Source organism: Xiphophorus maculatus, chromosome 9, assembly GCF_002775205.1.
Source record: "Xiphophorus maculatus strain JP 163 A chromosome 9, X_maculatus-5.0-male, whole genome shotgun sequence".
Classification (NCBI taxonomy): domain Eukaryota; kingdom Metazoa; phylum Chordata; class Actinopteri; order Cyprinodontiformes; family Poeciliidae; genus Xiphophorus; species Xiphophorus maculatus.
This window is the reverse complement of record NC_036451.1, coordinates 3,234,710-3,259,115: the sequence shown is the minus strand read 5'-3', so window position 1 is coordinate 3,259,115 and position 24,406 is coordinate 3,234,710. Positions and strand designations below refer to the sequence as shown.

General features: G+C 37.6%; 1 protein-coding gene across 1 annotated transcript in view; it reads right to left on the bottom strand.

Annotated features, from left to right (window-relative positions):
- Positions 1-438: 438 nt before the first annotated feature.
- The window catches only part of ddah1 (dimethylarginine dimethylaminohydrolase 1), a 65,593-nt gene continuing 41,625 nt past the window's right edge, over positions 439-24,406 (bottom strand). Inside the window, exons 3-7 of the mRNA XM_023339782.1 lie at positions 21,717-21,816; positions 20,336-20,409; positions 15,965-16,084; positions 10,003-10,146; positions 439-3,433 (exon numbers count right to left, since the gene is read on the bottom strand). Of these exons, the coding sequence (XP_023195550.1) occupies positions 3,317-3,433; positions 10,003-10,146; positions 15,965-16,084; positions 20,336-20,409; positions 21,717-21,816 (555 nt within the window). The 3' untranslated portion in view covers positions 439-3,316. The remainder of the gene's footprint in view (positions 3,434-10,002; positions 10,147-15,964; positions 16,085-20,335; positions 20,410-21,716; positions 21,817-24,406) is intronic.

Here is a 24,406-nt window from a genome sequence, read left to right as displayed (position 1 = left end):
TTTTAATTGTATCAGGCAATTTTTGAAATGCAAAGTTAGTACTTTGAGCTATATCCTGATACAGTGCATCTCTCCTCTTGTGGTTAATGTGTACTATATACTGTCGCTGTTTTAAATAAAGTAAGTCGTAAATCTGGAAAAGTATAAAACATATACAGTACATCATGCGAATTGCGCAGGCACCTTGTACTTTGTTCTGTAGTTCTTGTTTAATACCACTAGGTGGCAGCACACACCAACTTGCCGATATGTGCTACCGCAATGAGGGACTTCAAGGGGCCACGGACTGAATCTGTACCAAAATCATAAACTCAAATTTTCTCAGGCTTTGTGATCTTGTGAACTTTTTGCATACTCATATGAGATATGAGGATTAAGATGTCATTTGTTTTAAAAGAAGTTTCAACTCTAAGGTTAATAAATGACTCACAACACAGATGAAAGCTAATGTTAATTTATTCATAAAAGAAGAGGAAAAGGCTCAAGTATAGAGGAGTTCAACAATTTGAATTAAAACCAAAACACCTGAGATGGAACAATAACACCTTAACAACTAGGAGTGGATGTAAACCCTACATTTTGACGTTTTAACAGCTTTAAGATATTTTTATCTGAACCCAAATTTAGATAATTTTGCAATTTATCTATATTAGTTCCGAATTACAGTCCAAGTATGGGGGATCGTTATACTGCAGCTAAGGCATTAGAAGAAAACTATCCAGTCCAACTACTGTTTGCTATCACACCAGCAGCAGATCAGCAGCGTCTGCCAGGGCATATGATGTCACAGTCATAAAGTAGCCCAACGTTGTCCATGAAGAATTAGGAGAAAGGTGGGAGACAGAATGTGTTCAAAGTGAGAGGCAACAGAAGAAGAAAATTTGAAAGGGCCAGTGTTTACTCCCCAAGCTGCTTTTCCTCCCGACATGAATTCTTTCCATGTTTCATCACTGCCCACTTGCCCATACGCTAATGTCTATGGGGGGAGGTTGAGTCACCTCCTGATGTCATTTCCTCAACTTTCACAGACAATCACACCGAGAACCAGAGCTGCCTCAGATGTGATGGACATGCAGGGTTGTGGACATGTGTTTGTATTTATCGTGTTGTCATGTTTACAGGCCTCAAACAGGAATTCGCCAACAACGGAAATGAAGCTACTTAAGCAGCAAGAACATCAGGTAGGCTTCTACTGGAAGCTCATCACACGGCTGTGGTTAACTGGTCCTGAAAACTCTGACTGCAATCACATTTGGTCCTGTTGAATTTTGTGCTATAGAGAGTGCTGACAGGATGGCATACATCAGATTCTGATGGAAAAACTGCCAAACAAGAATAACAAACATCCAGTGTAATCAAAAACACAGGCAGAACTAATGATGTTGGAGAAAGTGCAGCAACCTCAGAGTCGTTCAGCGGGAAAAAAGTCATTGATTTTCCACAAAGGCACTTGTGTTGGTTTCAATAAAAACATACAGTGCCTTTAAAAGTATTTTCTACATTTTGTCATGTTAAAACCACAAATGTTAATGTTCTTACCTTATGTAAATAAGGTACATACAGTACATTACCTTGTATTTTATGTGATATTTTACCACAAAGCAATGCATAAATATCTATCCCAGTCAGCTTTTATTCCAGTATTGCCCTGCCTTAAACTATGGTCATATTCCCCATCATCATCATTTTATCATCTTTTACCAGCTCCTGGTAAGAGATGATAAAAAAAGCAACACCATAGTATGACGATACCAACACCTTGTTTCAAAGTGGAAATGGTTTGTTCAACTTCAGAAACAAGGTTTTCAAAGGTTGGTATAGGGTTGTATAATCTTCTCCGTATTTTATGCCACAACAAAGTGATTGTATTTCTTTGTCTTCATGATTGTTTGGGTCTTTAAGGAATAACTGCATTAATATTGAAATTTAATCCCACAAAGGTGGCACTATTAACTAATTAGTTGACTTCTAAAGGCAATTGGTTGCTATTTGGAGGTATCAGAGTTAAGAAGGTTCAATACTAATAAATGTAACTCTTCAAAGTTTTACTTTAAAAAATGAAAACTATGTGTAATTTTCTTCTACTTCACAAATATGCACTGATTTCTGTTGGTCTATTACATAAAGTGAAATGCAATATCTGTTGTTGTAACATGACTAAAATGTGAAAAAAGTTGAATGTGTGTGATTTCTTATGCAAGGCACTACATTCATGATCTTTGCATGGTTGGTACAGTATATTTTAATTTAACTGTTTTTTTTTTTCCAACAAACATGCTGTAACTGTTGGTGGTTGTGTAGTATTACATAGCAAACTGGATTTTAATGAACAATTTGTTTAATCAAGAGTTATTAAAAGTAAGAGTGATAATGGATTTTGAGGGGCACACATTTTAACATCAAAACAAGAATGGATTAAAAAAAAGAAGTTTACAATCATCATACCAGAAGACTTTTCAAGCTTTTTGCTACATTGCCATTTTTAAACATATTTATGTATTTTCAGAATTAGATTCAGCACCAAGTGTATGGAAACAGTCAGAATTTTGCTGTGAATGGGTAATAAAAGTGAAGCTATGGTTTAGGTGACAGTTCTAGCTGAACTGGTTTCTTTGATGTTGGTCCAGAATACATTTCTTTAAAAATGCAAGTTTACTCACACTATGTAGGCACAAGAGCACACAAAAGGTAAATCACAGTCAAAATGGTGCATGTAAACAATATAAGCTAACTCTATACACATCTTCTTTTAGATCTGCAGAACAATGTTATTAATATTTCAGCTTACAATGACAAAATAGGAATCTATTGAATCTGTGTTAATTTCATTGAGGTTCTCTGTAAGGGTCATAAACACTGAATGGTATTCACAGATTAGTCAATACATAATCTATGAATCCTCATAAGATTCAAGGATGTAAATCAACATGGCACATACATTCCTCTACTGATTTTAAACAATATCTAACATTATAAGAGACAGCTGTTTTGGTCCTGTTGTTCACCGTTTACACTGTCGGTGTTAAGTTTTGGGGCAAAATAGCACGATTATCAATCCTGATTTTTTATAAAGACATTGGTAACCTGATGCTTTATGTTGATCATCTAAACTACTCTCACATTTTAACTACCGGTAGTCTTATTGTAATTTCAGTGTACTGGAGAGATGACCTGACGGTTCCCTTTAGATTTTATGCAATAAAAACCATTGAAAGTGCTCCTCTCTCCTCTAACTTGCTCTTTTTGTTCAACATTAAGCTGTTTACCAGCTGCAGTGCTTGATTACCATGCACTGAAAGATCACTTTTCAACATGCTCAGATGTTTGGATTCTTGCTGATGAGCACAGAGCAGCATGTGAGAGCTCCATCCACTTTCACTTTCTCCATGTTGGACACAGGAATCAGCATGTGGTCTTTCAGCTTTTCAAACACCTGCAAGACACAAAGACAAGAGTATTAGCACAGACCTTCAATTTTATTTTGTGTTTACAAGATATTTAGAAAATTTATGCCACGTTCAGTCTAGTGAAATTGGAAAACATGTCTTATGAATTTGACTCTGTTCATTACTTTTCTGACCTAGTTCAGTCAGTGGCTCAGCTGCATCAAAAAAAAAAAAGTTGTCTGGATGATCCAAGTTAGGAGAAATTTTTAGAAGATCTTGCTAGATAGTCAGGTAGATAGGAACTCAGAGTGAATCCTTCTGTAAAGCAGATTTTTTACAACCCTATCCTGAAATCTTGTGCATTTGTCTCATTTCAGAAACGCTAAACAACTTAATAAATGCAAATATAAAATTTGAATGCTGCAAAAATTCTAGCCGTAACAAGCTTGCAAGACATGACAGCTATTGCCACAGGCAATTATGGTGATTCAAGAGTTGCGTTACCAAGGGAAGTCTTTACATTACCACATTTCTAGTAGAAAGTACACTCCAAGTTCTCTTCAGGTACTCTCGGTTGCTCCCACAGTCCCAAAGTTTGCATCTTAGATTTATTTGTTTCTCTAAATTGCCCTTAGGGCTGTTTGTCCCGTGATGGTCTGAAAACCTGTCCACGATGTACCCCAATTTTTTGTCACTGACCACTGAAGTTAGACACCAGCCCCCCATAGATCCTTGGTAAATAAAGTAAATAAAAACAAGCTAAAGTGTTTTTTCACAGGTAAGATGATAAATAGCCTGAATTTGTATAGCACTTTATCAAGTCTGATGATTTCAGAGCAGTTCACACATTCATACACACATTCATGTTGGAAAGCCACATTGTAGCCACAGCTGTTCTGGGGCAGACTGATACAAGCACATCTGCTATGCAATCAGCGCCACTGGACTCTCTAACCACAGCCAGCAGGCAAATCAAGTAAAGCATCATAGCCAGGAGACAAGAACTGAGCGGCTGGTTTGAACCAGCAACCCACCGATTACCCTAACCCTAACCCAATCACCTGAGATGCTAGTTGGGCTATCTGTAGTTGAGATGAAAACAGGACAGAGAAAAAAGAAACCAAAAAGTGACTTATTTTTGTTTGCAATATTCCACAAATTAAAAATAATGTACATCATAGTGATGTTGTATGAGGAACACATAACTGCCACAGGGAAATGTGCAAAATACGCAAAATGTCTTCTATGGACATTTAGCACTATTCATATGAAAGGTAAATTTTGCTTAGTATTAACATACTAAGGGTTTTCTCACTGTAGCTGCAGCTTTTTTATATAAATAAACTAAATACTGCTTCCGACAGTCATTTCTAGCATTAACCGGAATGAACTTTACAAATGAAATACAATTATTTGTGGACAGACAAGTGATTGTTAAATTGCTTTTGTTGGCATAGATCCCAGGGGAGAGACACAAAATATTAAGCAAGAGAACAGCTCTAAACATTTTCTCGTCTCTAAGCAAATTCTCCAAACAAAAAAAAAAGAAAAGAAAATGGAGTGAGAACTATTACAGCGTTCTCAAAAGACCCTTGTAAAGTAATGTGTCACACTGTGGCCATTTTCCAAAAGAAAACCACTGTTTTCCTACTGCACTTCCAAACCAGGACATTTTTCTCTTTAAACTTTTGCTTCAACCCTGTAGTGATATCAAGTGAGGCCTTAAAGCACAACCAGGGGGACCAACTAAACACACTTATAAAGGAGTGATGCAATATGGCGTACAAAGCTTCTGTTGATGCAGATGATATCTTTAACGTCACTACAATGACTGCTTAGAATGTTGTGTAATGGAGCAACATAAGCCAGATCTCAGCTGAAACAATGACACTCCCCTTTCACAAACAGTATTGTAGTGTTCAAAACTATGGTGTTAATGCATGTTCTTACACAGTTTTCACTTTACTCCTTTTTCGTACATTGTCTAAATCACTATACTGTGGAAATCTGCCTGTGCTCATTTGTCCCCAACTGCCGTCTGTTGAAAAGAAATGTCTACATGGCAACGGGAATGTGATGACGAACTTAGCTGTAATGCTTAAAATGTTCAGCAGTATTAGTTGTCCATTGAAATTTGCAAACATTTCCATTCTTCTGTACTTCTTGACCTTTTGTTAATACAGAGACACATAAAAAGTAATTTATGTTTTTGATGTATCCATCAATATATTGTACTTTGCTTATCCTCTCCTTACATAAACTATCCAGCTCATCAGCAGGACCCCAACACCCAAGCCTTAAATTCTGGTTCTGTCCAAGTGTCTGCTCTCACAGACAGGTGCCCAGAAAATCTCTAATGGGAGGCATCTTGATTGGATGCCCAAACAACCTCAAATGACTCATAACAGAGGACCAGCGGTTCCACTTCAAGCTCCCACTGGATGATTGTGTGCTCTCCCTCTCACTAAGGCCCACCCAGCCTATGGAGGAAACACATTTCAGTCACTTATATCCAAAATCTTGTTCTTTCAGTTTTTCATTGTTAAACGGTCATAATAAACCATAAGATTTCCCTATTTGGCTCTGCTCATTCTTTACCTCAACAGCTCAAGTCCTTAAGACAGTCTATCCATCTCCCATTATATTCTTGTTAAGAAAACTCCAGGATATCTCAACTCCTCAGCAAAAGAGACTCAGCACTAAGCTGTAGGGCAAAAGAGCTGACTCTTATATCAGCTCAGGAACCATACAGTTCACCGAGGATGACTATATGGTTGTTATCTTCAAATGGCATCAAAATCAGATCATCGGCAAAAAAACAGAGCCTGAGATTCCAAATCAGACCCCATTATCCCCACACTTTAAGATTAAACTTCATTTTTCTGTCCAAAACGCAGAGGCAGCTCTAAATTTGGCTATTCAAGGACCAAACAGCTTAAAAGCAACCTTCACACCTAAAACTCCAACACAGCACTCGTTAATTCTCCAACACAACACCCATACAAAATACCCCAAGAGACATAGTTGCATGCACTCTCCAGAACTCCAGAAGCATTAGACAGCCAAACTGAAAAGTCTATATTTGAAAATGGCATTTGCTTTTATCTTGCCATTTTGATTTCCTTGTGCACAAAAGTAGACATTTCAGTGACAGGTTTTTCATTTTCTTAGTTCCATTTTCAGTCAAGAAAAAAACTTAGAGGATTGCTTTACTGCCACCAAGAAGTCTTACCCTTAGGTTATCAAATAAAAAATTTTTCAGGAAAGGTCGAGACTTTGCATGGCTTTTAGAAATACATTCACATTAATGACTTTTCTTCTGTTTACAGAACCTGTTCACCCTCATATTCCATCTTTTTAAATCGTATCAAGCCTATTTCTTATTACAGCAGAAAGGACTTATGTTTTGGGTCAGGTTGACATAGTCCCAAATAGTTGGATCATAAGTTACTGGGGCTTTTATATGCTTCATTTATTTAACTCCGGACTTCCAAGACATAGCTAACCCTTTCATATGCCAAACCTTTAGTCTGTCATACCCCACCAATCTTCTCATGACCCCCTGGTTTTGTTTGTGTAAAACTCTTATGTAACTTCATGAGCAGCTAAAAATAGAGCGGAGGTCAGGGCAGTCAGTGTTTGGAGGCAGATGTCTTGCAGAGTTCCTCGGTGATTATGTAGACAAATCTCCACATCTCACAGGAAGAGTAAGCAAAAATTTCCCCTGGGAAAAATGTACCTACTCCAGACCCACTGCGCAAAACATGACAGTCTGCTCTGATTAAGCAGCTCCTGCTGTTTTACTGAGTCTGGTGTTAATAATATATATTTCCCTAAGTTACAAAATCTTATATATGTGCAAATATGGCACAGAAAGTAGACTTTGTAATAGTTTTTGGTATGCTTGAAAAACATAGATGAAACTGTATCACAAATCAGCAACGGTGCCTTGTGTGTTAATCCTTGAACTTATATTTAGACATTGTAAACCACAAATGTAAATGTTTGGGGAATTTATGCGATAGACCAACTCAACTTGGGGTAATATGAGAAAAACAATAATACATGGTCTTCAGAAATGATTTTTTTTAAGATGCATGGCGTGTCATTGTGTTCAGTCTCAAATTTGCAACAAACTCTCCCACCTGAGTTGTGGATCTTTGCAGCTCCTTCAGAGTCTCTATCAGACTCTTACCTGCTTTTTTGAACAGTACTATCATTGCATTGAACTGAGTAGTGGTGTATAGCATGTTCAAAGCTTGGGATATTGTTATATACTGTAACCTCCCCTTATGATTCTCCACAACTTCACCCCTGACCTTGTATGATTGTTAGTCTTCATGAGGCTTTAGTTCACAGATGTTTCCTTTTTAACCCTCAGTAATGTGCTAATTTGTGTTGGTCTACCAATATAATCGCTGTAAAATTTATTGGAGTTTGAGGCTGATGGCAAAAAGGTTCTGGAGGAATACTTTTGCAAGGCACTGTACATTCTTCACAAACCTATCCAAATAGACTGTTAAAAGGTACTCCCAAAGCAAGCAGCATTATACACACAAATAGATTTTTATCATGCTCAAGCTAAATTCCATCAGCAATTCTTCCTGGAAAAAAACAGAGACTTCTTTGCAGATTTAGGTCCAAAGACACATCATTTTGTGAATTCCTCCTTCTAAAAATAGCTGGCAAGGATTGGGCCTTTAACCACAGAGTACATTTTGAGGTTTGAACACTGTCTCTGCAGACTGTGTGTTGCCAAGTTTAATCTTGTGAGAACCATTATGACTTGTTGTGATTTGGAGTCACCCCAAAGAATCAAAATAACACAGCTACTGCTCAGTCTTCCCTGACCCAGCAGACAAATGGAGAAAATAACACATAATTCATGTCAAGCAGCCACATGGAATATACATGTCATGGGTCAGAGACACAATTTTCCTTAAATCTGAGCCGTTTGAGACTTTAATGCTACTGTACTGTATATTTGTGGGGAACATTTAGCCGTGTATGTTTCTAGACAAGTGACTGTGCAAACATATTTTCTTAAGTTTGTGACTAATTTTAATCACAAAGGATAATTCAATAAAAGAAAACGATTTTAAAGATTTTTTTTTTAATGGCATTCCTCTGGTCATTGGTAAGCTTGGTATAAATGGTGTTTCTTGTGAAGAAGAGGCTCACAAATCACAAGGACTACCTGGGTAACAAAATCAATTTGGTTCACTTCAATCAAGAAAATCAAATGAAAGGTGTTTTATGTACAGTATGTATGTATGTATGTATGTATGTATGTATGTATGTATGTATGTATGTATGTATGTATGTATGTATGTATGTATGTATGTATGTATGTATGTATGTATGTATGTATGTATGTATGTATGTATGTATGGATGGATGGATGGATGGATGGATGGATGGATGGATGGATGGATGGATGGATGGATGGATGGATGGGTGGGTGGATGGATGGATGGATGGATGGATGGATGGATGGATGGATGGGTGGGTGGATGGATGGATGGATGGATGGATGGATGGATTATTCAACAATAAAAATACTTGAAAATGGTCAGTGTTATTTATACATTTTTACATAATAGTACTGTGCAGACATTTGAGAATAAAAGGTTTAAATTTAAACTTTGGAATTGTACCATTCAATAAAGTCCAATTATTGGGGGGGTTAAAATAATTTTTGATATGGCATTTTCTTAAAGTTATCAAGAAAAATATTTTCTCACAATGTACTCTTTTAACAGTTTATCATCTATAGTTTGGTACCTGTCTGAAACAACAATTAATTAATTTTCAGCTTAGAGTAGTCAAGTTAAGGTTTTAGTTTAAATATTGAGGATTTCAAACACAGCTGAAAGACCTTCAAAATGGAATAAAAATCATTTTAAGTAAGAGCTGGGCTGCAAAAAAGCAATAATAAATTTGCCCAGGGAGCGACTGAGAAGACTATTGATCTCTGCAGAGCTATCTATGCTGCCGTGGGTGAGAGCCATATTTCCAAAAAGTGCCACTCCTTGGGACTCCTCTGGACTCACCCATAATGATGACCATCACAAAGGGATGTATATGAATGGATAGGACAGGCATGATAAAAACCTGCACCTCTCAACGAAGATGTAAAGGTTTGGAGACTTTCAATGTAATCGCTATAACTAAACTCTTTTGTGTATAAAATTATATTTGATTCATTGTCACTGAAAACATCCATTTGGACCCGCCTCAATGAACGACTCAAGTTTTGATGGAGAAGATAAAACGCTTTGGTGTTCCTTGGTTTTAGACTTGTCCGAACCTGGTCCACAACAGTTCAATTCATTGAAAATTGCAGCTTCTTTTGTTTAAAAAAGCCCACTGTGGTCAGAGGAAAATAACTATGTAGCTCATGCAGGGGTTCTCTCTCTTGCCAATTGTTTTGTTCAGAGTTCTGGGGAGGATGAAGTGCAACATAGACAGCCTCTCCTTAAATCTAAGCCGCCAAGCCAATCTGGCTGTCCTGATGGTGGTCCTTCCTACCGCAGGTGTTACTGTTAGCATCCTTGATGACAGTGTAATTGTGCATTTGTGAGAAAGTAAGTATGGGATTTGAGATGAATATTACCTTCACACTCTCTGGAAACTCCTCCGCTGTGCAGTGAAGAAGCACGTGTCCTTTGTTGGGAAGATTCATGTAGACACAGTTGGCAGCAATGTCATCTGGCACCGTCAGCTTGTCATAGCGATGGTCGCTCATTTGCTGCATAATCTGATGAGGAAACATACATTTTGATGTAAATATGAGAGTCCACACAGTGGATAGAAACACAAACACAAAACAGACTTCCACTCAGATTCCTTGACTCAGAATCGAGCCCACAATCCCAAAAGCAGCTCAGCATCCTTTGACTCGCCAAACCGCTGTGGGTGACTGAGGGGTTTGGGGGGGCTTAATGGAGAACACAGGACCAGACAGACATTCCTTCTCAGCAGATGTCATGTTTTTATGTAATCAGAAGGAGCTTAAGGTGGGATGAGAGGCTAAGAAGTGGGGGCCAGGAAAAGAAGATGGTCATATTGCTGAGAAAAAGTCAGTGTTGAGGATGTTATAACTAGAAGTAAAGCAGGTTTATGAGCAGAACATCTGTGGATGAATATCTCTTTTCTTCAAGAGATATTTTTTTTTCTTTGTCCATCTCTGTGCACCTTGGAAGCACGTGATGTTGCAACAGAAACATTTGGATCTCTACAAACATGTGGGGGCCATACTCGCTACTGATTTGCATTTTAAATAGTGGCACATGACATTTTAGCAGCATGCACTAGCCTGCCTTCTCATATTTTGACTGTGATTTTTGGGAATTCTTTGAACTCAGCCAAGCGTTTTTGAAAGGAGCAATAGATTTTTTTCTGGTGAAAATTTTCAAGCACAAAGTTTTCATTTGGTCAAGTTTTAATTTAATTTTCTACTGACACACACACACGCACGCATATACACACATATGTATAAAGTATATATATATATTTATTTATTTATTTATTATCGTCATAGGAGAACCTAGACAGCTCGCAGGAAGTGGATCAGTTGTATCAATAATATTAAGAAAAAAAACTGTGATTAGAGAGTAATAAATAACACTTTTAAAGAGAAAGCTTAAGACAAATTGTCACTACTCTAAAAGAACTAAACTCCAAATACTTTTTTTTTTAGAAAAGTTGTCTAAATTGGTCCATAAGAGTCCCATCTTTATGCTTTTGTGCAAATTGTTATTTTTATGTAAATGTGTTTAATTCTCCAATATTTGGTCTGAAAACATGGTATTGCTGTCTTATTGGGCTGAAAAGTAGTTACTGCAGTTGAATTCTCTTATTTCTTACAATGGCACAGCTTGGTTGATGTCTATGTCGCAGTCCTGAGATGGAGTTGGAAAAGCGATTGTGGTGTGCATTAATTGATAGTGTTTTTCAGTTATCTACATGTGCAATTAATTTGCAATGTGTACACGGAGTAGAATGGGTCTCCTCTGTTCTGACTGCAGGCGGCTTGAGACTCACTGCAGTGATTAGGAAGTAGGAAGGACTGACAGCAGTACTCACTTCTGACACAGTCCAGACAGGTAGTGTTTGGTGCTTTGTACGTCTTCAATAACACAAAAAAGTTGCCTTTTTGAAAAAAAAAAGAAAAAACAAATTTCAAAGGGGTCTGAATAGTTGCTAAATATATCAACAAAGTTGTTACATTGGCAACAGTCCTGCTTAACCCCCTGCACTCATCCCCACACTTGACAGGGTCCCTCAGTCTCTTGGCTCCGCCCACTTTTGTGGAATTAAAAAAAAAAAAATCTGGGGGTGGGGTTAGACTTACTCACACGCTTTAGTTAAATTTTAATAAATGTTTTATTAAAGTGAAAATTTTGGGGGCAAAAATGCTAAAAACTAATAATAAGGAATCTAATATTTATGAAATGGACTAGCAAAAGGTCAATTTTGCTAGTCATATTAGTTATTATGTGCAACTAATAATTCCATGCATATAACAGAATTGAAAGCTGGCAACTTATGACCCTGTAATGAACTGATGACGCTAAAATAATTTCCAAATTGCTAAGTATAGGCAGTGTGAGTGAAAATATCTCTATATGTGCAACCAGACCAGGTAAATACTCAGGTCATGAGTGGGTGTGCTTCCTCTTATAAAGGGGGATTAAAATCACAGCACTAAACCTTGATTCCACCAAACATCACGTTATTTTCCAAATAGCATAACCTTATTAATCTTCTTAATTTTACACTCAAATAATTTAGACGTTGACTGAATCCCAGTCAAAAATTATGAAATAAAACCTTGGGCCTGAAGTTCAATATAGTCATCCTAGCTGCAAATGGTAGTCTAAGTCTCATGCAAATAAACATTGACTCTTGCCTGGACACTGGCTTAGATCCAGTTAATACAGAGAGTGGTTACCGGGGCAGCATAAAGTGCCCAGTCAAAGGTGGTAAATCTAAATATTTACAGGAAAGTAATTAAATCCCTACTGGGCAAAGAACTGGCAAGCAGATAACAAGGAGTCTCACAATTTACTGGATCTGATGCCCTCCACTGTGATAATCAGCATAATCTGCATTTTGAACCCCGGTATGAATATTTCTAAAACTTCCCATGGTGCCTTTAAAAGTTTTACAACTCTCCTTTTCACTAAGCAACAGCAACACATGAAGTAAATTCTGCTTACGGTTCCAACAAAATCCTGAGGAAAAATGCCAGACTTGTCTTACTGAAGAACACAGTTAGTTACTCTCTTTCTGGTAAATGCTACAGTTATATGGAGCTGTGGTGAAACTATAGTTATATTGCCTAAATGCAAGATGATTTTTCTAATCTGTGTAAAAGTACCTACTTTTACAGATTAACATCTTGGCCTTATAAAACAGTAAAAAGAAATATTAAAATATATTGTTTCCAGAAAATACAGAGGGGAACAAAAAACCTATAGTCATGTTGACAAAATATGGAAAAATTACTCAATCTGACCTTTAGTGTGTGGTCAACTCATCATCTTTGAAAACTGAAGCATGTTAGCATCCTTGAGGCAGAGATCAGATGCTGACCAGTGGGAAGGGATGACCTCATAAATCAAGCAGGGCTATGTGAAGTGGTGACTGATGATGTCAAACCTGCCGGCGGTCTGCTGTAGGGTGTGGTTAGTGTGTATGTGTGATTACAGGGAGTGGGAGCTGAGGCTTGTGACAGGGGCTGTATTTAGGATGATGACTTTTTGGGTGAAGCTGGGAATTGACGGCCGCAGATAGATGACGAAATCAGTAAAATCAGTGTGTACTCCCATTCCTATGAGAGCTAAACACAGATCCACCGTTCTGAGTCCCGTTGCATAGGAGAAAGCAAAGCCATCAGCTTATTTAAGCATCAGAAAACAACAGTGTTTTATCAAAAGTATTCATGCCCCATGAACTTTATCACATTTCTTTCCCATTTCAGGAACAAATTTCAGGGATTTTATACACTAGACCCGAGATCTGCCACATGTGGCTTAAGAGGCTCTTTGGACATAACTCACTGGTTCTTAATAGTTTTGACTAAAAATGATAAAGATGATAAGATAAGTTTTTAAAGATAAATATAAAAAATGCAGGTTTTTGTGTTTTATAGGTTTTTGTGTTTCTTATAAAATAACTGCAGGGAATTTCCACAACAGAATGAAATTAAAATAGTAGTTTATTGCTGCCTATTGAAACTGGAAACTTTACATAATTTTCTACAAATAAACATCCTAAACAATAAAATGTGTAAAAAAAAACATGTAAAACAGTTACAAATGAAGGATGGATATCCTTCATTTGTAACTGTTTTACATGTTTTTTTAGTTAAATAAAATGGTGGTTCTTTAAAAATTATTTTGAAAAATCCTATAATAGATATTTAAACATTATGAGGGATAAATGTAATCTTTCGTGGAAGAAAAGCATAAAACAAGGGGGGGGGAAATCTATAAAGTGAAAAACAGCAGCGTGCAGACAGAGGAACACAACACATGTGGGAATATTCAAAGCAGGGTTAGATTGTAACCCTGCCTATAACACAAAGTGCTGTTCAACCCATCACACAAAAATGAACCGACAACACACGGAAGCTGTCAGCATTGATGGGAAATGGATGGAGCCAAATAAACACAGAAGGCAGCTGGATAGAGGCTGAAAAAACGTGGGACTACGGTTGAACCGCATCTCCTGGCAGGACAACAGGACAGCGCAGTCAAAGTCCAGAACTAAATCTAACTACTAATTTAGAGCAGTGGTTCAAAAAGATTTTCTTCTGGGCCCCCCCCAGTGGTTTCCAACGATTTTCTGCACCCCCCTATGGATTACAATAAAATCCCGCCCAAAACAGAAACAAAAAAAATCAACTGGGCACACACATTGTTCAACCAGACATAAATCTATACACATATTTTGTTTTCAAACTCCACTGAAGTTTATTTCACACAAAACACACTACAAACCATCTTTACATGAGATAATTACATTTATTTTCCAGCTCCAACTCATTAAGACTCCTGGCTGTTTGATCACCCGCAGTAATTAGCTGCTGGAATGAGGAGTGGCCTTTTTTAAAAAAAAAAAAAAAACATCTTTACAGTGAAACACTTTTGTGTTTCACTGTAAAGATGTTTTTTTTTTTTTGTTATCCATACCGCTTCCCGTGCCCCTCCTGCAATGGCACTGCGCCCCCCCCCAGGGGGCGCGCCCCACACTTTGGGAACCACTGATGTAGAGCAAGTGTTAAAAATTGCAATGCAAAATGTTGTCCATCAAATCCGATTGATCTTGGAAAGAAGAAACCATTTTAGAAACAACTCTTCTTCTTACACTTCACATGCAACACTCTGAGTAGATCTGTGACATAAAATTCCAGTAAAAAATCACCATAGTTTGTGCTTAAAAAGGCACAAAATGTGAAAAGGTTTAAGTGGAACTTTCCATAAAATTTCCATTTAACATTTTCTTTCTCTATAGAAAAAACTGAATCCATTGAGCTTCAGGTTTGTTTCATAAGTATGCAGAGGAAGACCTGTACTGTCATGAGACCAGCATCCATATCCAAAACAAGCAGTCCGAATTCATTAAAGCTGCATTCATAAGAGCGCCCTCTCCTCACAGACATAATATCACCTAACTGCAGATGCTGGGGTGCTGAAAGTCCTTTAAAACAGAAGCTAATTGCTGCAAGAGAGGGTGACGTAAGCCATAATTAGCAAGCGAACCCTCTGTTATTAAGTATCGCTAAAGGCCACTCCTCATTCCAGCAGCTAATTACTGCGGGTGATCAAACAGCCAGGAGTCTTAATGAGTTGGAGCTGGAAAATAAATGTAATTATCTCATTCACGGATTCTTCTATTGTTGTGTACACTTTGGCAGAGATACACCAAACGAGTATTTTACACAATAAAAATTATGTGCTTGACCTGTAGGGGGAGTTCTGACTCTGAAAGCAACGGCGGAGAGGAGCTGTCACACCAGACAGGAGAACGCCAAGAGTGTACTGTATGATCTAGTGTATGTTTTTGGACTTATAGAATTAGAGAATCAACGTGTGTAGGCGTGTGGGGGTGGGTGTGCGTATGTGTGTGTGAGCTTCACTTCAGTGTAGCATGAACAAACAACTGACTTGCAGATGGTTGTGAATTTTTGGGATAGTTCTCGAGCCGGGATGTGCTGAGATTTAGTACTCTCTTGGTGTAACCCACCAATCTGTCTCTGTCAGGCTGTAAGCTGTCTCTTGTCTGGACGCCCAACATCCTGTGAATTTCCATTTAGAAGCCTTTCATGCGGTAATGAGCTCAAGCTGTGTAATAGGAGGACAAAACCTTTGTAATTAAAGCTGGAGAGCAAATGCCAGAGGCATTCCCTGCAAATTAGCAGAGAATATGAATTAATTCAGAAGGATTAAAGGGACAATGCTTTTTTATATGGTTGCAGTAAGAGGGTGCCATCAAGATATAAAGTTATAAAGAAGTTCAATCTGTCAACTTGTGTCAAGACCAACGTTGTAGAATAAGCAGCTGCCTACTTTAAGAGCCTTCTGAGCTGGTTCACTGGAGCCGATGATGATAAGTCCTGGTCCTCCCATGCTGCAGAAGCTCTTCAGGTGCAGCCCCTCCAGCACAGGCACAGTGGAAACAGCATAGTCCTGTGAAACACAATCCAATTATAGGAGCTAAATAAAATAAGTCCCAAGAGCACAGGATGCATACAGGATGGAAATGATTTCAGTAGTCTCTACGCATTCCAGAGTCAAACAGAACCAGTGATGTGAAAATACTTTTCAGAAGTGTGCCTTTCCACCTGCTGTCTAACATTTTCACCAACAATGTAATCCTGGTAAAATAACCTTGGCTGTATAGGGTTGAGAACATTTGACAAAGGCATTTTACAAAAAAATAATTATCGTAATAGAGTTTAAAAATTAAAACCTTGGAAGAAATCAAGGTGAATACATCTGATTCCACTATAATAATAAAAATAATAACAGTGTTTAGGGCTCTCGAGAGGGCCCATTTATAATAAAGTAACACCATTTAGGGGTGGAAACAGCAGAAGTGTCTGAGAGGTGATGTCACTGAGCCTCAGGCTCACGGGAAGATTACACAGGACTTGTAAGAACCTGATTTAAGCCACTTTCTCTGGCTGCAGGAAGTCTGCTTGCCAAATGCTGTTATTACTATTGTTACAAAAACAAAAGTTACATAAAATTGTATTTTCACAGTGGAAACTGAAAACAGTTTATTTCCATCTATCTAGCGTGTTTGAAGGTAAAAACTACTCAAGTCTGTGAGTAAAGAATGAAGGCGGTAAACTGTCTTTTTTTGTGAAAGAAAACGTCAGAACAGGTGGGAATGGAACACATGAATTACAATGAATAGTACTGTTTACATTTGTTTTATAATTATAAAGGGTGCCAGCAGTGAAATCTGTGATTATAGCATAAACAACTATTTCTTAAGACTCCACATTGAGCACATGTACTTAAATTTGGATTTAGATATTTTATTTTCTGTCTAAAATTATTCCACTGTGGTTCTTTTTTGTTTGTTTTTTCCCCCCATATCTTTAATCAGTGGATACAAAACTGGCAGAAGAACATGTTTAACCAAACAGCAGTAATACAAATAGTTCCCTAACTTAGACTTGTGGATGAACAGAATGCTGAATTCAATATTGTGAAAAGAGAGAAAATGAAACATCTGAACAGAAACCTGAATCAGCGCACAACGCTTCTATTAAGTTTTTACAAGATAATGTTGAATATAAACTTTTTTGGAATTAAAATCTCTCAAAATCTTTCGCAGCATGTATTGAAATCAACAACTTTGAATACATCCCGTCTATAACAGAATTATTTTAGAGGCACGATTTTAGAACCTACAGATTCATGCTTAACTTAAGGCTTCATCCGTTGATCTTGGACGGATAGGCTCAAACGCCAGCTAAAAAGTGATCTGCGCTTATAAAATTTACTGCATACCCTGTGAAAACATTGTATTTCCAACATCAACTTTATTTTAGAAGCAACATCCTGACAAACCATGATGGAAATTTCCTTTTGAATGTTGAAAGTACACTTCTGGAATATTTTTAGATATTCCAGAAGTTGCTGAATGCAGGAAATTTTTTGTAAATATCTGAAGTCATAGATATAATATTTTTTTGTTCTTTTATTAGTAGATTTTACACAAACTTGCAAACATTTTGTTTTCCTGATAGACTCCATTGTGAAATGTTCCTGTGACCACATTGTAACACATTGTTAGTTCAAATTAAGCACAATACTTCTATTTATCGCTACAAACAAACTGAAGTATGGCACTTTGTACTCCATCATGCCAAAAAAAGCCATGTATGATATACTCCTGAACAATTTTTCTTGAGTGTGCTTATGGGTTCAACTGGGAACCAATGGAAATTACAGGATGTTCTTTCTCCATTCCTTATCCACAAACAGGAAGTGTCTGTGTGAAATTAGAAATGGAAGCCATTCTTCTTCTCTTATCAAGATAAATGTGATAAAGAAGCAGAAACTGTTACTTTTCATCTGGACTGAGATACTTTCATACTTTGCACTAAAAGAGTCTATTTACTACTTAGAAGAAAGTCCGACAGTTCCTTGCTAGATACCCCAAATAAGAAATCAACACTTTTACAACATGGAAATAGAAGAAAATATAATTTAACCTCTGCACTACTTCCCAAACTAATTGATTCCATCAGCAACACCATTATCCCAACATCTGTAAGAACCTTAAAGCAAAGAGCCCTCACATCTGCATGCAGTTGTGTAGCACTAAACAAACCTGGAAACAGAATGATCCTTCATTTGATAATTAAAGGAAAAACCAACAGTGATAGGATGGAGCAATCAGATAAAAAGTGGAAAAAACAATAATTGATGGCTAAGTAATTTTTCCTTTTGTTATTTGCCAGGAACGCATCATTTAGTCCCATCTTATCAAAGATAACAGAAAACACAGAGGAATCTGTAATGAGGTTCTCAAATCAGATACAGATGGGACAAGGGGAGAATAAGGCAGTTCAAGTTACCGTAATGTGCTGAACTCTTGACATTATGACCCAGCGCTGAATCTGCCTGTCAGCGTGCTTCTCGGCTTTGCTACACCTTCTCGGAGAGAGGCCAAATGTGATGAACAAAAGATCGCAGCAGAAAGTATCTCTAATCTATACCGGCAGCAAAGGAGATGGATTAGATCAGTCACTCTGACTCTTTTTGAAGGCGGCATGCCTTTAATCCTGCTTGAAATAAATCTTGCTGTTGCAAAACGTTTTGCCATATTTTCATAACTGCTAGATGCAGGTTTTGGTGAGCATGGTATGATCAAGCCAAACAAAAATGAACTGAAGTTATTCTGTGCAAACACTCATTGAAAAGACTGAGACCAAACGTCTACAAAACAGGAAAAATCGTGCCAATAGGTGTTGCTCCTTTACTTACCACAAACTGATGTTTGACCCATCAAATCAGACTCTACAACTCAGTGAATGGCCCCACTTTTTGTGCAGTAATATATTTTAGATGTCTTGAAGTTACTAAGATGCTCAAGTATGCCATGCATTGAAAAAGAGAATAAATGTTGTATTTGTTTTATATGTTGAGCCACTCTATCATTAAGTTATGCAGATAACTCCAAGAGGTTAGATAATTATTACCTTAAATACTTAGAAACATGGGCTCTTTATATGGGGCTTCACAGTGATGCAGCTGTTAGCAATGTTGCCTTGGAGCAAGAAGCTACAGGTTCAAATTCCAGCCTGGGGTCTTTCTGTATGGAGTTTGCATGTTCTCTCAGGCTACTCTGGCTTCCCACAGGAGCCAGTCTCTAAATTGTCCACATCCTGCCCAGAGTGAACCTTACCTCTCACCCAATGACTACTGGAGATACGTACCAGCCTACACACGCAATCGTGCTTATGCTGGCACGATTTCATGTGTTATACAATATCACATAAAGAGCCATATTGGATGACTCTTTATGTTATAATGAAAAGCATAATTTTGACACAGGTTGCACTTGCTTATGAAGGGATTATTTGAACCCAAGTTATAGGTTCAAATTACAAATATGAATCATCAGCGCCTAGTGAGAAACATCTGCTTAGGTGGCACACATAAACAGTTTAGCAACACATCAGCCAAGAGTAAACAAGATGATTTATAATAATGACAAAAGAGGAACTTGTTCATAAGGTAATTAATGCAAGGTTTACTCCTTCACATCAGCTTTTAAAATCTTTTTTTATTGTCTGCTTTATTAATCACCGTGGACATAACTGGCAAAAGTTTGCATCAAATGTTGATTAAAAATGCTTTGAAGCCAGCTAAGGCTTCATCCAAAGCATTAAAAGATAATTATCACAGAGACTCTTTACAGATGTGTCAATCAATAACATCCGCTTCAATGATGCTGAGCAGCAACAACAGCAAATAAAATATCTTAGACTTTGCACAATGCTACCTAACTGAAAACAGACATTTTTACATTCACCAACCAATCAAGTTAAGGTTTAAAGTTTCACTCTGAAACTTCACTTTTTCCTTCAGGATTTTAAAACATCAATTTACAAGCAAGCCAGGGATGTAATGTAATGGAGCTCCTCACCTACAGTATTCTGTTTATTTAAATACATCTGGCTCCTAAGGGGCCAACAATGAAGTTGGTTCAGATGCATGTACCGGTAGGTTTTCTCCTGGTGATTCAGTTTACTCCCACAGTGTAAAGCACATACACTTAAGGGTAAATGATGACTTTAGGTTGCCCCAGGATGTGTGTGTGTACATGGTTGTGTCTCAACTCATGTTGGCTTTGTGCCCCAGTAATGAATAATAAGGTGTTCTAAGTGTTTTAATGGATATACAACATAAACTCACCTTAAATGCATCAGCTAGGATCTCCGCTCCTCTCTGATTTGTCCGTTTAGAAAGACCAACAAAGAATTCTCGACCTGGACAAAAAAACATCTCAAAATTAGAATTTTGCAAAGTCAGCAGAAATAGTCAACAAATCAGGCAGTTTTATCAGTTTAATTTTAACTACATTCAGCATGAACGGTGGAGACATAGTCGGAAATATATATAAAGAAATCCTTGAATCTCTCGGCAAGAATGCAGCCGCACACTGAGCTCAAGGACGGGTTCCTTATGTTGCTGCTGAGCCTTTACAATATGAGCCATTAGTCTGGGCCCTGCCAGCAGGAAATGTTTCTTACCCTACCATGTGAAACCGATTTCATCTGAAAAGAAAGACACCACAGAGCCAATGTCTAGGAACTCAATTAGGTGTACTGTACTTTTTCCATCTGGCTCATGCAGTGAAGACGCCACTGACCTACATTTTACATTGCCACGGAGTGTAACACAATGTTCTGAGTGTAATGTAGACCACCATGTTTCTGATTTGAGTGTGTTCATTGGTTTTGTTGGCTGCTGCCTAACACATTTAACAGTTGTGGTGAGTTGAGGTGATCCGCAGGTTGGTACACAACAGTTTTACTACAGATGAAACTCCGGTGTGTGTACATGGGCATGAGGACATGGAGGTCACACATAGGAATGTTTTGCTAGAGAATCCAAAAACACAGAGACATGCTCAAAGGCACTGACTCGTCTGCCCGCATATGGAATATAGCAGCTCTTTTATTTCATCCATCTCTGCAATTTCCCGTTTAGTTGCCACTTATACATTTACTTTCTTACCTTGAGCTCAAAGTGATGTATATTTTCTCTGCAGGTGTCTTGCTGAAAAATGTAACTAAAGGCATACATTTCAAATAAAGTGAAATATATTTGCTGACAACATGAAAAGCAGTGGTCATCTGAGTTATTGTGTACTAAAGTGAACATGAATAAAATCCAAATGTCCTCTTCTTAATTTAGTGTATCTTACTCTAAAAATAATGAAACACCAGAATGTTAACTAACAGTAAGGTGCACTATAAGTGATATGTGTAAGTCAAATGGTGTATCCTACAGGAAAGTATTTATTCATCATACTGTCCTAAAATATTTCAAGCAATAACAGCTGAGCAAGTCACTTTTAAAACATTTTTCATAGACCTTTTTTTTTTCACCATAATCTTCCCTAAATCAAAGGGATAGGATGTGCTTTTATTGGATCAAGTTTATATTTGCAGTAATTAGATTACAACATACCTTGATGACTTATGAGTCAACCATAATTAGGCAAAGTTAAGCACAGAAGAAAAGCCTCAGGTGAAAATCGCTGAGTAGTCAGATTGCAACTGAAACCTACCTGTAAACAGAACGTCTCCTCCATCCAGCGTTGCATTCTCATCCGTCATTTCCACTATGTTCAAATTTAGATCTTTTAGAGCCTCTTTCATCACTTCAGTCTGAAACAAAACAAATATTTAAAGAAAAGGATACCTTGTAAATAAAACTTGAGCTCTTCCAGGTAGAACTATCCTGATCCACACCCAAGTATCAGGTCACGGTCTTATAATCAAGCCACTTTCAAATGCTTAGTATTGAGGTGATTTGTTATTTTATGATAGCCACACACCCAGTGAGCCTTCAGTTGCCAGTTATTAAACATGTATTTTTGTTTGATTGCACAGTTAGCATATGTGCTTATGGCAACTGTGCTAAAGATCTGATTTGTTTTATTTATTTATTTATTTTTTTACATATCTTAAGCCAAAGCTTACGTTTTTTCCACCATTTACAATGATGTTCCACAGTGAAGGACAGGCTGATTTGGATATTTGGACTGACTGTGTTGTCAGAACACTGTAGCTGAACTAACCGTATTGGAGCACTATATACTGTAAATGCTGCCCTGCCTTAACACATCACCAACGTCACAGGTGAGTCAGGTAAGTGGGACCCAGTCCCTCTACTAATGTAGATCACTTTTCACTGATGTCATGTTATAACTTTTTTCACTGCCCTTTAAAGCTGCTGAATTTCTGACTTTACAAATCAAGACAAATTTCAATGAAATCCTAGTCTGATGACTCAGACTGAGACTGAGGACAAAATTTCCAAATTGGGAAATCGCTACCTCAAGCCATTTTTTGTACAGAGTAATGCGATGATAAGACTCAGTTTTTAAAAGATAAATTTTTCACATAATTAAAAAATTGTACAGGTTCAACTTTTCAACATATTTAAGATAGTTGCCGAGACTGGTAACTAAACATTTTCTATCCTGCAGGTTGCCATTACATCATTTAAATGAGCCGGGTCATGATGTAATTTAGTAGGAAGCACGTTAAAAGTTTTACAAGGCAGTGACCAGGGAAAATAGGTATGCTAAAAGATCATTGCAAACTCAAGAAATGCCTCTTCCTCTCCTCCTGTTTCAGAACCACCTGCATTTCATAAATTTACAAGGAGAAAGTTCAGGCATGCCACCGGCTTAACATTAAGATGTATTTTATTGTGAATCACCTGAAGTAAAATTAGAGGAAATCCACATTCTGTCTCCATATCATCTCTACTAAACACAAAAAGCTCCCAATAAGTCTGCTCTCCTGTCGAACCACCATGAGAGATTTTACTGTCCTGCTTACTTTCCATGTTACCGTGAGCATCAGTGTTTCCACAAGCCCTATCTCACTATGACCTCAGCCCATTGCTCAGAGTGATTTTGGGTAACATTGCTTCTGCTTCTCCTCAGCCACGAAACACTGAACCATGAGGTCATCCAGGTACGCTGCTTGTGCTCCCAGATAATGCAGCGGGGGTCAGAGATCATTCTCTCCCCTTTGAATCCACAGATTTAATTTCCTATGCACAACACAGGCAGAGCTTTGTGTAAAAAATACCAGAATCAGAATTAGCTTTTTTGGCCTAGAAACAAGAAATTTGGCTTTTGTTTACTTTGCTCTCAGTGTACATGTTGTTTTCAAACAAGTATATCAATTTGGTGGGTGATAAAAATAATTTTTAAAAAATGTATGTTGCGGACTCCCAGCAGAATAGGTGGGAACTCCTGTTAGTGTGTTCATCAGAGACACAACAATCTCTCTGTAGCAGTTTGTTTTTGCAAATAGTCCCAACCTGAAGGTAAAGTCTAAACAGTTTGTGTCCAGGATGTGTGGGGTCTGTAGAGATATTAGCTGCCTTTTTCTTGACCCTAAACTTGCAATCTGAGGGTCATTCCTAATGACCGAATAGTAGCAGCATAGAAGATGTTCCTTACACTAGCTGCACTTCTTTCAGTTGTCAAAGGAGGCACAGTCTCCACCCAGGATTCTTCCAAGCTGTGTCTAAGCATGAGGACAATCTCAGATGAAGAAAAAGCATGGATAGTCTTGTTGAGGTGTACTGAGGTGTAACTAACAGATATCATTCATTATTGCTCCAAGAACACGGCATGCTTCTATGCTTTGAACTGTGCTCACAAATCCTTTCATGGTTTCTTAAATGTTCTAAAAGTCACAGCATGCAGCATAATAACTACAGGTAGAAACAAATCCAGCTGTTTTTCATTTCTATTTCTGAACTGCCAAACACCTTTGGTTTTATTTAGTAGGAATAAAACAATTGTTTTCTGCAAAATGAAAAACACATAGTTGAGTCAGATAATGAAGAGGAAGCCAGGTGGGTAAGATGTTTGTTTTTCATTCAACTTGCACATTTTTGTCTCTGTGTGTCAGTTCAGTGGAATAATCAATGACTGTTGCACATTTTTCCTGTGCAATCAGTGATTCATCGAACATTATCAACTTCATCTAAATGAGTCCATCAAAAACATTTCTTTAGGAAAAATGTTTGAGCGAGTCTCTCCTCCACCAAGGTCACATGTGCAGTGAAAAAGCTGGGTCTATTTCAGTGGGATGGATATTTTTTGAATACTTTTTTCTTATCTCATGGGTCTTGTTGAAGAATTCTTCTTCTTTGGAATTTTGTAAAATAAATGAGACTCCCTTCTTTCAACACTCAAGTATTTCCTGTGACATCACTGAAAATAATGTG